This window comes from Cinclus cinclus, chromosome 1 (assembly GCF_963662255.1).
Source record: "Cinclus cinclus chromosome 1, bCinCin1.1, whole genome shotgun sequence".
Classification (NCBI taxonomy): Eukaryota; Metazoa; Chordata; class Aves; order Passeriformes; family Cinclidae; genus Cinclus; species Cinclus cinclus.
In genome coordinates, this window is record NC_085046.1 from 151,074,682 (window position 1) to 151,087,458 (window position 12,777).

At 50.5% G+C, this 12,777-nt stretch overlaps 1 protein-coding gene across 4 annotated transcripts; it reads right to left on the reverse strand.

The window, feature by feature from the left end:
* Nucleotides 1-719: 719 nt before the first annotated feature.
* LOC134043744 (leucine-rich repeat-containing protein 14-like) lies at nucleotides 720-5,145 on the reverse strand. 4 transcript variants are annotated; one of them, XM_062492475.1, is made up of 5 exons: nucleotides 5,020-5,070; nucleotides 4,742-4,867; nucleotides 3,277-3,582; nucleotides 2,562-3,185; nucleotides 720-1,621 (listed from the first exon to the last, which is right to left on the reverse strand). In XM_062492475.1, exons 3-5 carry the CDS (start codon nucleotides 3,567-3,569, stop codon nucleotides 1,060-1,062), a joined length of 1,479 nt encoding a protein of 492 aa, XP_062348459.1. In that variant the 5' UTR covers nucleotides 3,570-3,582; nucleotides 4,742-4,867; nucleotides 5,020-5,070; the 3' UTR covers nucleotides 720-1,059. The 4 variants fall into 4 exon arrangements, with proteins under 4 accessions (XP_062348459.1, XP_062348448.1, XP_062348440.1 ...); XM_062492464.1 differs by having other exon boundaries at nucleotides 3,277-4,134; XM_062492456.1 differs by lacking the exon at nucleotides 5,020-5,070 and adding an exon at nucleotides 5,131-5,145 and having other exon boundaries at nucleotides 3,277-4,867.
* Nucleotides 5,146-12,777: the final 7,632 nt, after the last annotated feature.

Below are 12,777 nucleotides of genomic sequence, written 5' to 3' on the forward strand. Positions count from 1 at the left end.
TATATAATTCTCATTGGTTTAACAGAACTGCGGCCGGACTCCTTCACATTCCGCCCCTCCACTGGTTCATTTCCCTGCCAATCACTACTCCTGGTTCTCCTATTGGTAGACGAGTGGAGAGTGGGAGGTTAGCTCTGAAGCGATCCTGGGGTCCCCCCCGAGCCTCCCTCAGTCTCAAATCCCCATTGCCGATCCCTGATCCCGCGGCCGTGGAGCGGCAGCAGGAGCTGAAGGTGCTGCTGAAGCGCTGGGAAGCGGAATTCCTGCGGGAACGGTGGCGGAAACCAAGACAGGTGCCCCTGAGGGGCCGCGACGGGAATTTGTGGGGGGGGGGAAAGCCCCTGAGGGGCATCCCTGGAATTGGGGGAAAGATGAGGGATGAATTGGTGGTTCCCAGGATGGTTTTGGAGTTCCAAGGGGGGCCTCTGGGGTAGTTTCGGGGGGTCCTAGAATCGAGGAATTTGGATTACTGCGGTTCTGCCGGTTTTTGGGGTGTCCTTGGGGTGGTTGATGGGGTCCTTGAGGTGGTTTTGGGGTAATAGGACGGTCTTTGGGGTGATATGGGGATCCCTGCAATGACAGGTACTGGTTTTGGGGGGTGGGGGGTGCTGGGGGTTTTTGGGGTGTCCTTGAGAGTGGTTTTTGGTGTACTGGGGATGTCTTTGGGGTGGTTTTGGGGTCTGAGGGGGCCTTTGGGTACATATACAGAGTCACTGGAATGGGGCAGGTTTCGTTTAGGGGAGTCCCTGGAAAAATTATTAAATGGGATGAGGTGGAAAAATACAAGGATGGGCTGAAAAAACATGGCAATAAATAAAGAAATGGGAAGAAACATACTGGGATGAGGGGGAGAATATCGGGATGAAAGGAGAACTATCTGGATGGAGCACAAAAACTTCAAAACGTGGCAGAAAAGTTATGAAACCAGGGAAAAATCTCAGGATCAGGCAGAAAAACATTGGGATGAGGCAGAAAATGCCCAGACTTCAGGAGGGAGGTGGTGGCACTTGTTCATGATAGAGGCTCCGAGCTTTTCTGGCCTCTGATATTTTTCCCAAATCAAAAGGAGAAGTAGTCCAGGGCTATGTGGGCATTGGGTTTGTAAGTCCAGACAAGGTTGGTTCTCCCGGAATTCTCCAGCAGCTGGGAAATCTCTGCAGCGGCTGCCGCCAAAAGTTCCTCATCCACATCCTCTTTAAAATCCCAACCAAATCGCGATGGGTCCCCCCTGTAGCATTCCTTGGGATGAGGATACATGACCAGCTGGAGATCCGGAAGCTCTAAGGTTTTCTGGAGCAGATCCTTGAGCGCAGCCATGGACAGGGGATTGTGGTAGAGTCCCAGGAAGCGCAGGCGGGAGCAGCGCAGGAACGTCGGGATCAGCATGTCCAGGTGGGAGTCGGTCATGAAGCATCCCATGAGATCCAGGTACAGCAGTGAGGCCGAGGTTTTCTCCAGGAGGAGCCGGAGCGGCTCCAGGAGGCCTTGGGAGAAGTTGTGGCCGCTCAGATCCAAGATTTTGAGGGCCGGAGCATGGAAGCTTTGGGAGAGGAAGGCAAGGTCGGTGGGAAGGAGGGAGCAGAAGGCCAATTCCAAGCTTTCCAATGGAGCCTGGAGGTCGCTGGCAGGAGGGAAGAGGGAGAGGTGAAGCCCAAGGGAGGATTGGTAGGAGCGGGGGGAATGTTGGGATTCCTGAGGGAAGTGCGGGGAATGAGAGCTGGGATTGCATCTGTGGAATTACAGGATTGTGGGATGGGTGAGAGAGAGAGCTCCAAGAGCTCCAAGAACATAGAGTTCAACAACTGAAAATCCTGGAATTTTGGAATGATGGGATCACAGAGTTATGAAATGGATGCTGTTAGGAATGCTATCCAAGACGATTAAGTTTGAATTACAAAAATCTTGGGATTATGGGAATTATGGGGTCATGGAGTCATGGAATCATGGATTCACTGTGGTTGGGCAGAATCTCTTAAAACCATCAAGTTCAATCTTTGAGAATACTGGGATTATGGGAGCATAGACCGGGAAATTGTGGAATTTTGGAGTTATGGGGTTCTGGAGCCATTATAGTTGGAAAGGGCTTCTGGATCATCAAGTCCAACCTTTGGGAATCTTGGTATCAAGGAATTCTGGAATCATGCAATCATGGAGTCCTGGACTATTGGGATAATGGGATCATGGGAACCTGGGATCACTAAGATTGGAAAAACTCTCAGGGAGCATCAAGCCCAAACTTTGGGAATTCTGGAATCAAGGATTGGAATAATGGAATCATGGGAATATTGGGATATTGAAATCTTGGAATCATGTGATCATTAAGGTTCGAAAAGACCTCCAAGATCGTGAAGTTCAGCCTTCGAGAATCCTGGAATCACAGAATTCTGGCATCTTAGAATTATGGGACAATGGAGTGACAAACTATTGGGATAACACAATCATGGGAATATTGGGACAATTAAATCCGGGAACCATGGGATCGCTCAGGTTGGAACAGACCCCCAAGATCTCTTACGCCAAACCTCAGGACAGGGGAAGGCTCCGCTCTATTGGGAACTCACCAGAGGATGTGGCACAGATTCCCGGACAGCGGGGAAGATCGCAGGTTGAGCTCCCGGAGGCTGGACAGCATTCCCAGCTGCCTGGACACGCAGCGGATTCTCTTGGCCATGTCTGGTGTTGGGTGCCGCAGGTCCACGTCACAGTACCAGAGCTTGAGGCTGCGCAACTCCGGGAAGCGGAAGAGGTGTGGCAGGATCACTGACAGCCCAGTCAATCCTAAACTGCTGAAGCAGAGATTCACCCTCCGCAGAGAGGACGGATCCAGAGATTCCAACAAAGTCACAATCCTGGATGCCGGAATGTACCCTGCTTGGAATTCGCGGCACTTGAGGCGCAACAGGCCGGCGGCTCCAGCCTGGAGCGCATCGCACTGCAACTTGTCCGACCATACATCGATACACAGGTCGGCGTGGATGTCCACACCCGGGGACTGTGGAGCGGCTGTGGCTGCTCCAGAATGGCCTTTGTGCCGCTTGAATCCACACCACTGGAATTCCTGCTGGTACTTGGACACCTCCACGCAAGCCTTGGCCAAAACACCGGTGATGAACGAGGTATTCAACCCAGCAGGAGTGCGGCCAGGCACAGAATCCGAGAGTCCAGTCATGTCCAGCATGCGCAGGCTAAAAAAATGGGAATGAACCATCAGGAAAACACACTAGGATGGACGGAGGAATTGGAGATTGATGCCATGGCAAAATCCCCAAAACCCACCTGGAATGGCAGCCAGGCTCTTCCAGCTCCCGCTTGAGCTGCTCCACCACAGCCTGGATGACGGCCTGGACACAGTCCTTGCAGGAATGATCCCGGAGCAGCTTGTGGTGCCCAACGAGCTTCTGGGAGTGGAGCTCTGAGAAAGGCCAAGTGGCCACCAAATCTCGCAGGACCAGGGGTCTCCCATCCAGGAATGCCACTTGGAAAAGGATGGGATAGAGACCAGAAGGAAGGGCGGGAAGAGGGTGGTGGGCGACGACGTGGCGGGCACAGAGGAAAGCGAGGGAATCCATGGATTCTGGGGGGCTGCGGGAATTAGGTGAAATTGGGGGGACTCGTGAAATAGAGAAGTTGAGAATCAAGCATCAAGAATTGCTTTGACTAAAAGCCGGCTGACAAAACTGTACCTTTACTGTAATTTATGGTGCTTACAGTAGAAAAAGAGGAGAGCAAGGCCCCAGGGTGAGATCAAGAGTTAGAGTGCGCAAAGAGGATGCAAGGACAAAGGCACCACAGGATAAGGCGGTCCTCAGACCCCGGAAACCTGGAAAACTGGTATCAAAGTCCGGAAAATGACCAAAGTATGAAAAAGAGAGCATGGCCAAGGAGGCAAGGTGAAGAGTTCTTCTGATAGGAGACTATTTCCTTCATCCCAAAGACCCCCAGATGACCACCAGAGCAACCAAAAAGGAACAAAGCGCAGCGGCAAAGAGGCGAGGAGTTCATTTCAGAATGAAGCGGCGATAGGCAATGAATCTGTAGGAGGGGTATTGTGTAGTCCCAGTTTGTGGAGAATAAAAGGAGAGGCGCAGGTCGCCAAAGGTGTGCATGTTTTTGGAGGAGCTATCCCCCATGCACCTGTGATAATTGATAAAAGATTCGTGTTAATCTTAAGTTTTGGAGTTTGTATTCAGGTAAGACATGGAACTAGATAAAGTGAAATATATTATTAAAACCATCCTGTTTAAATCCCCCTGTTATATATATTGTGCTTTCTAAGTAATTTATATTTGATACCAGTTTGCAAAACGAGGTTTTCCCACAGCCTGAAAGATTTTGCAAAATCAGATTTCGTGCCTTTGTGTAATCAATTGCAACCTATCTGCTAAGACCAGACTTCCCACTTCTGCTGTTCTTTATCTACCAAAACCAGATGGTTACTTGACAAATTGTCCAGAGATTTAACACAAGCGGTCCCACGAATGTTTTTTTTGACCACCACTGCTTACCTGGCAGAATTATGACAACAAAAAAATAACAATTATTGATTACTACAAGGAAAACCGTACTATAAAAAAGGAGTTGCAAACCAAGGTTCAACGGAGCATGGAGTGGGCAGTGACCCTGCACGTTCCCCAGCGCTGCTTGCTCCGTCTATATCAAATAAAGCAACCTAAATATTGCTAAATTTCGAGATTTTTTGTTTCTCATATAAAACACACCTCAGCGCTGAATCAATACATACCTACTCTTATAACTTATTTTGCGGGTTATAGAATGTTTTTCCGCGATTCATGCCCAGAATGAGGAACCACCGGGGGAGAATTCCTGGGAAACCCCGAATCCAAGGATATCCCGAAGAAAAGGGAAGCTGTGGGAGAAGTGGAGGCGGTGTTGTGAGGGTAACCGCAGCGCTGCTCCCTAAAAAGAGGCTCCCAAAATACCTCCCCTCCCCCCACAATCACTGCCACTCCACAACCCGTCAAGGATCCCGAAACTCACCGGGAATCTGGAAATACTCACAGGGATCCCCAAATTATCCCAAAGTCACCTCAGAGATGCCCAAAAGTGGCCCCGCCGCCGCCCCCCCCCCCCATTGTCTGACGGCAATTCGAATTCGACCCCAGAACGTACGAAGTTACACTTCCGTGTCTGCGCGTGATAACAGCCAATCAGAGAGCGAGACCCACCCTGGAGGCGGATCCTCGAGTTTTAATAGGTTCGCAGAGCTGTCTGTCATTGTTTTAGTTCATCTTATTCACTGCGGAGCGACGTGGGCGGACGCTTTAAAATTCCGCCTTTCCATTTCCTCATTCGGCTGTCAATCACTCCTCACTGCCTTACCATTGGCTGGCGATTGGTGGGGGGCCGGCATTCGTTTTGAAGTGACTGTGGGGTCACGGCCGTGCCTCCCTCGATCCCCGATCCCCGACGACGACCCCTCATCCCAGACCCCGATGCCGATCCCTGATCTCGCGGCCATGGAGCGGCAGCAGGAGGCTGAAGGTGCTGCTGAAGCGCTGGGAAGCGGAATTCCTGCGGGAACGGCGGCGGAAACCCAGCCAGGTGCTCCTGAGGGGCCACGGCGGGAATTTTTGAGGGGGGGGGGAAGTCCCTGAGGGGCATCCCTGGAATTGGGGAAAAGATGGGGGCCTGGTTTGGAGGTTCCCAGGGTGGTTTGCGGCTGCTGGGGTGGGTCTTTATGGTAGATTAAGGGGGGTCCTGGAATTGGGGATGTTGATTTAGTCGGGTCCTTGGTTTGTTTTGGGGTGTCCTTGGGATGGTTTTAGGGTGTGAGGAGGTCTTTGCGTTGTTTAGGGAACGGGGTGAGTTTGGTTTAGGCGGGTCCTTGGGATTTTAGGGTGTCTGGAGTCGTTTAGGCCGTCCTTGAGGTGGTTTTCGGGTGCTGGGGCATCTTTGAGGTGATTTAGGGGGCTTTTGAGGCGTCCTTGGTGTGGTTTAGGGAGTTTGGTGTAGTGGGGTCCTGAAGCTTTTGGGGTTTCCTTCACAGTGGCTTTGGGTTGCTGGGAGGGTCTTAAGGGTGGTTTAGGGGTGTCCTGGAACAGGGGTTGGGTTGCTTTAGGGGGTGGGCTGGATATTTCTGGGGTGTCCTTGAGCTGGTTTTGGGGTCCTTGGGTTGGTTTAGGGAGTCCTAGGAATGGGGAAGGTTTGTTTTAGGGGAGTCCTGGGGCTTTTTGGGGTGTCCCTGGAATGGGGGAGGCGTATTTGGGGGTTCATGGGTTGTTTTATGAAGTTGGAGAGTGTCTTTGAGGTGGTTTTGGGGTTCCTGGAATGAAGGGAGTTTGGTTTAAGGTGGTCCTGAGGATTTTTGGCATGTCTTAGGAGTGTTTGAGGGGGCCCTTGAGGTTGGGGGGGGGGGGCAGGGGGGCTTAGGGGTGGTTGATCCTGACGCTTTTGGGGTGTTCTTGGGCTGGTTTTGAAATACCGGGGGGGGTGGGGTGGTCACTGGCGAGATTTGGGGGTCCCTGCAATGAGGGGGATAGGTTTGAGGGGGTACTGGGGGTTTTTGGGGTGTCCTTGAGAGTGGTTTTTGGGGTGCTGGGGGTGTCTTTGGGGTGGTTTTCTCATCTGAGGATGTATTAGGGTTGGTTTTAGGAATCCCTGGAATGGGGCAGGTTTGTTTCAGGGGGGTCCCGGGGCTTTTTGGGGTGTCCCGCGGTGACCCGGAGCAGGCAAACAGGGCCATGGCTCGGCAGTTTTTGCGCTGCAGTTGGCGCAGGCAGGGCTGCAGGTTTTCTTGCTCATGAGGTTTTCTGTGCGTTGTTTGCTGTGTTTCTATTACAACTATTACTATTATAACTATTATTATTATTGTTATATCATTCCTCCCATCCGCCATCCTCTAGCCAGGTGCCACTTCAGAATAGGTCTGAGGCCCTGGATCTAGAGAGGCAGCCAGATGATTGAGATGATTTAGAAGAAAATGATCTGCCCAGTGAGCCTCCCCCATTACGATTTGTCTGAAACACGGATCAGCACCTCTGAGATCCCAAAGAAAAGAAGGGGAATCGTGGTGGCTGAGTCCCTTGTGAGGGGAACAGAGGGCCCCACATGTGGACAGGAGCCATCCCACAGGGAGCTGTGCTACCTCCCTGGGGCCCGGGTACGGGATATCACTGAGAGACTCCCGGGGCTGATCCAGCCCTCTGATTATTCCCCACTGCTGATAATCCGGGCTGGCAGGGATGAGACGGAAAAGAGGAGCATCAGGGCAATTCAAAGGGACTTCAGGGCACTGGGCCAAGTGGTCGATAGGACAGGAGCACAGGCCCAGAGAGTGGTGCTGCACGGTGGCAGACAGATCCAGCTGGGGATCATTCACCAGTCGTGTCCCTCAGTGTTGTAATGCAAGGGCTCGGTGCTGGGGCCAGTCCTGTTCCATATTTTTATTGATGACATGGTTGAGGGTATTGAGTCTCTCATCAGGAAATTTGGAGATGACACTAAGCTGGGAGCTGAGACGCTGGAGTAAATCCAGAGGAGGGAACAAGGTTGGTGAGGTGCATGGTCTAGTTGAGGTGTTAGGGCAGGGGCTGGACTCGATGCTCTTGAAGGTCTCTTCCAACTCAGGAATTCTTTGAATTCTGTGAAAACGCCATCAAATCCCAAAATCCTCCGAATCCCAAAAAAGCCCAAATTTCAAAAAAACCTCTGCCGCACCATCAGTGAGCCAGGTAGACCAGCTAGTGTCAACAGTCTCAGAGACCTTAAAAACAAATGGTTTTGAACTCGCAAGTGCAAAAATAAAAAAGGGACCATGTATAACCTTTTTGGGAGTGGGAATTTCAAGCTCCTACATAACCCCTTCCCAGACAAAAATACGCTGAGACATCAAGACGCTCCACGTCGTGCAGCAGCTGGTAGGATCCCTACAATGGCTCCGCAACATCGTTCTGATTCCTCCCGAGGTCATGGAACCCTTAAATGATTTCTTGAGAGGAAAACACCCATGGGAGGGGAAAATTCTGACACCAGAAGTGACAAGCTCACTCGATTTTATCGAACAGCAAATGTCAGTGAGCACGCTCGCCAGATGGGACTCGGGCGCATCAATCAATTTATACGTCCACTTTACAAAGAAAGGGGGAGTAGGAGCGCTAGCCCAAGGGCCCCCCGACAAAGCCCAACCAATAAAATGTGTGATCTTCGGAAAGCCGTCACGCGCATTTTCCCCGGGAGTTGAGTGTCTTAGCAACCTTATAATGAAAGGCAGGAAACTTGCCCTAAGGCACTTGGGCAACGAACCCGCCAAGATATATCTGCCCTTCCACAAACAGCTTTCCACGCAATCAACTACAGTATCAGAGCATCTAGCCATAGCCCTTGCTGGTTTTGGAGGAGAGATCCCCTATGCAGCAAAACCCCCTTGGATTCAGCTGCTTGCGATTGTCGACATTAATCTCCCGCCGAAAGTCATTGACCGACTGCAAGCAGGACCGACGATCTTCACAGACGCATCTTCGCTAACCTCAACCGCAACGACGGTATGGCAGTCAGGAGAACAGTGGCAATGCATCAAAACAACCAACCCTACGCTTTCAGCTCAGCAACTCAAAGCAGCCGCCGTAGTGCTGGTGTGTGGACTCTTCCCAGAAGAGCACCTCAACATCGTAACCGACTCTATATTTGTGGCCAAGCTCTGCCTAGCCATGTCTGGGCCCGGTGTGTCAGTGTCCACGGTGGCTGTGATGCTTGAAGAGGCACTTTTTTCGCAAAAAGGCACCATATCTGTCATCCACGTTAACAGCCATAATCCAGTTAAAGGATTCTTTCAAATTGGTAGCGACAAGGCAGACACCGCCGCAAAAGGACCGTGGACACTGAGCGATGCCCGTCAGCTACACGAGTCTCTTCACATCAGACCTAAAGCACTAGCAGAAAAATGCAGGATTTCAACTGCTGATGCAAAACACATCGTAGCCACATGCCCCCACTGCCAAAAGTCACCACTGAGGTCCAGCAGAATCATCCCCAGAGGCCTTAAAGCCTCAGAAATATAGCAAAAGACTTTACCCTATGTCAGCTGCTAAAATCCCGAGCGTGGCTTGCAGTGACTGTAGACACATATAGCGGAGTGATCGTGGCCACACAACACCTAAAAGCTGACTCCAAAGCAACCATCCAACACTGGCTAACAGCCATGGCGTGGCTTGGCGTTCCAAAGCAGATCAAGACAGACAATGGCCCAAATTTTGTTTCAAAATCGAGCCGAGCATTTGTTTCAACATGGGGTATCACTTTAATACATGGCATCCCATACAATAGCACCAGGCAGGCCATTGTTGAGGGAGCAAATCAAACTCTGAAAGCCAAATTAGAAGTATTAGCAAAAACAGAGGGCTTTACTAATTCCATTCCCCCAGGAGACCAAGCGCACATACTGGCAACCTCTCTGTTAGCACTAAATCAATTTCCCAGGGGAGATGAGACAAACAGTCCCGCCCAGAGACACTGGGCCACCCGAGCACTAGAGGAAGGCCCACAGGTTGTAATTAAAAATGAACTGGGGGAATGGGAACAAGGTTGGAGACTAGCGCTCACGTGGCGAGGGTACGCAGCTGTTAGAAAAGACGGTAGAGTCAAATGGTGTCCACTTAAGTCAATCAAATCAGACCTTCAGAGTAGGACTAATGAGAATTGTGAGGCTTTATTTGCAGGACTGGATCCTTGGATGCCCGCGCAATTTGTACACCCCAGTACCAGAGGAAAGTGACGAATCATCGAGCAACCCGACAGTGCCCAAGAATCCCACGCCAGTGAGATCCAGGCAACAATGGTATCTTTGTGTAATTTTGCTTTTAGGATTTGTTGGCAGAGGGCAGGCTGATGCAAGGCATTACCCTCACCAGCCATTCAGGTGGGTTCTACGCCATCTTTCAAGCGATAAGGCAATCAAAGAAACCATCACACCGGACAGCCCATTTTTTGAGTTTGAGTTAAGAGACATTTTTCCCCCACAACTAGGATTCCCCAATTTTCAGGGTTCATCACTGTACCAGACCTATTGGTGCCCTGCCTCCAACCCAGGTAAAAATTACTGTAATTATCCAGGGTACAGATACTGTGGATATTGGGGGTGTGAAACTATCGTGACAAGCGATAGATGGCAACCGCAGCAACCTGATAAGTTCCTGCAAGTCAAGTATGCACCCCATGGCTGTCGCGAACCAAAATTTGGAGCTGACAAGCAAATATATACGCCCCAAGATGGGAGGAGACACACTTGTAAGAACTACATAATGACAATTTTGCAGCCGACCCATAGGAGTTAGGCCACGGGTAAAGTGTGGTCGGTGTTTGTTCGCGCCTTTCGCGACAGCTGGGTGAACATACAAATTATCAGGCTCCTACCGTCAGTATCCCGAGCAATCGGACCCAATCAGATTTTTACAATAAGCGGATCCAAGACAGAGACTGCAACTAGCACCAATTTTATGCCTAATGCACAAATATTAAATCCTACCTCCACCCCATCCAGCTTTTTAGCTAAGTCAGTTCCTTACGATCCATTTCTTAGTGTGATGAACAATACCTTTTTGTCGTTGAACCAATCAAACCCGAACCTTACAAGGTCATGCTGGTTATGCTATGATGCGAAACCGCCTTTTTATGAGGGCGTTGTCCTTAATGTTTCTTTTAATTATTCAACGGCAAAAAATCCACACCAGTGCAGGTGGGACACCCCCCGTAGAGGAATTACCTTGAGTCAGGTCACAGGCCAAGGCAAGTGCTTTGGCAATGCAACCTTAGCAAGACAGATGGGCAATATCTGCACTGAATTTATTGAGCCTACTACAACCGACAAGTGGGCGATCCCATCCGTATCAGTAATGTGGGTCTGCCAGCAATCCGGAGTGAGCCCCTGTGTGCTCCTTGATAAATTCAATAAATCTGTTGACTTTTGTATCCAAGTTTTAATTGTTCCTAGAGTCCTGTATCACCAAGAGGAAGAAGCGTATCACTTTTTAGAGGAACCCAACCGGCTCCACAGAAGGGAAGTAATAACAGGCATAACCATTGCGATGCTCCTCGGCCTAGGAGCCACCGGCGCAGCCACAGGTTTTTCGGCCCTGGTAACCCAACACCAAGGACTTTCTCAGCTGCAAATGACCATTGACGAGGTCTTACAAAGAACTGAGAAACCCATCTCCTTTCTAGAGAAATCTGTCTCCTCGCTTTCGGAAGTCGTCCTGCAGAACGGGCGAGGACTGGACCTCTTGTTCATGCAACAAGGAAGCCTGTGTGCCGCCTTGAAAGAAGAATGCTGTTTTTATGCAGGCCATACCGGAGTCGTACGAGACTCAATGACCAAACTAAGAGAAAGGTTAGCTCACAGAAAAAGAGAAAGAGAAGCCAAACAAGGATGGTTCGAGTCATGGTTCAACAAGTCTCCATAGCTGACCACCCTTGTTTCCATTTTAATAGGCCCTCCTACCTTGATACTCCTGACGTTGATTTTCGGGCCTTGCATACTAAACAAATTAGTGTCACTTGTTAAAAACCATTTAGAAAAAGTTGACATTTTATTTGTTGATCGCCAACAATCGCTTTGAAGCGCGATTATTATAGACACGTTATATCACCTTTTACAACTTATTATGTTAGTTTTACTTACCATTTAATAGCCTTTTTAATAGCCTTTGTATTTTTTATAACGTTCATGTTTTCTACGTTTTTTAGTTAATCATATGGGGGGGAATGTGGATAATTAGGGATAGGCGATCGGAAGGTATCGCGTTGTGACGGAACCCCTCCCCTCAATAGTTAAAGTTACTTAACCCCCTTTAGTTAGCCAGCAACATCCAGTTTACGACGCAAGCAGAAGGAAGTGACGCGGTAAACCCAAGCTATATAACCCCAGTGAACCTACTGCTAAACGCCATTTGCCGTCCACCATACTGGTGTCTGTGAGCTTATGGCCCGAGAGGCCTGCGGTTGGCCGACGTGCCGTTCCTGAACCGGGTCGCCACACCTCAGTGAAGGCAACAAACCTCTATTCCTCTCAAACACCCAAAATCCCACCCAGAAAGCCCAAATCCCATATTCCAAACCCCAAAACCTTAAAAATCCAAATCCTAAAGGCCACACAAAAACCCAAAAAACCCTCAAACCCCAGAAACACAAAATCGTCCCGAAAAAAACTCAGTCCAAAAAACCCAGATCGTCTTGAAAATACCCAAAGCCCAAAAAATCCCAAATCCCACAAAAATCCCAAATCTTCACCTCTGGTCCATTTTTCCCTTCCAGGCTGACATCTAGGAGGCTCCGCAGAAATCCCGCAGTGAGTTTGGGGAAAATGTGGGGATTTTGGTGCCTCAAAACCTCCAGAAAAAATAAAAATCTCTCAATCTTCCCCGAGCTGTCCATGGTGATGCACGGAATAAAAACACTCGCGGGTTCCAGGCCCCGGGCGCTGCCCCTGCAGGTACCGGGGCCCCGGGCGCGCGCAGAGCCGCAGCAGCGCCCCCACCCTCATGGCGACAGCCACCGGTGATCCCTGACACGGCCGGGCCGCCTCCCTGTCGCGACAGGCGACAGCGACAGCAGCGCCACCGGCGGCACCCGGAAGTGGCCGGGCGAGGGGGACCGGAATGTGTGCGCACCTCGGGTGGTGCGGCGGTGAAAAGGTTCCGGGGGGAAGCGGAAGTGGAAGGAGAGGGCCCGGGGGTTGGTGCCGCCGCTATAGGGGCGCCTATGGATCTCCAGACCCTATAGAACCTTCCAGTCCGCCCTAGAGACCCTCTAGAGCTTCCCTATAGG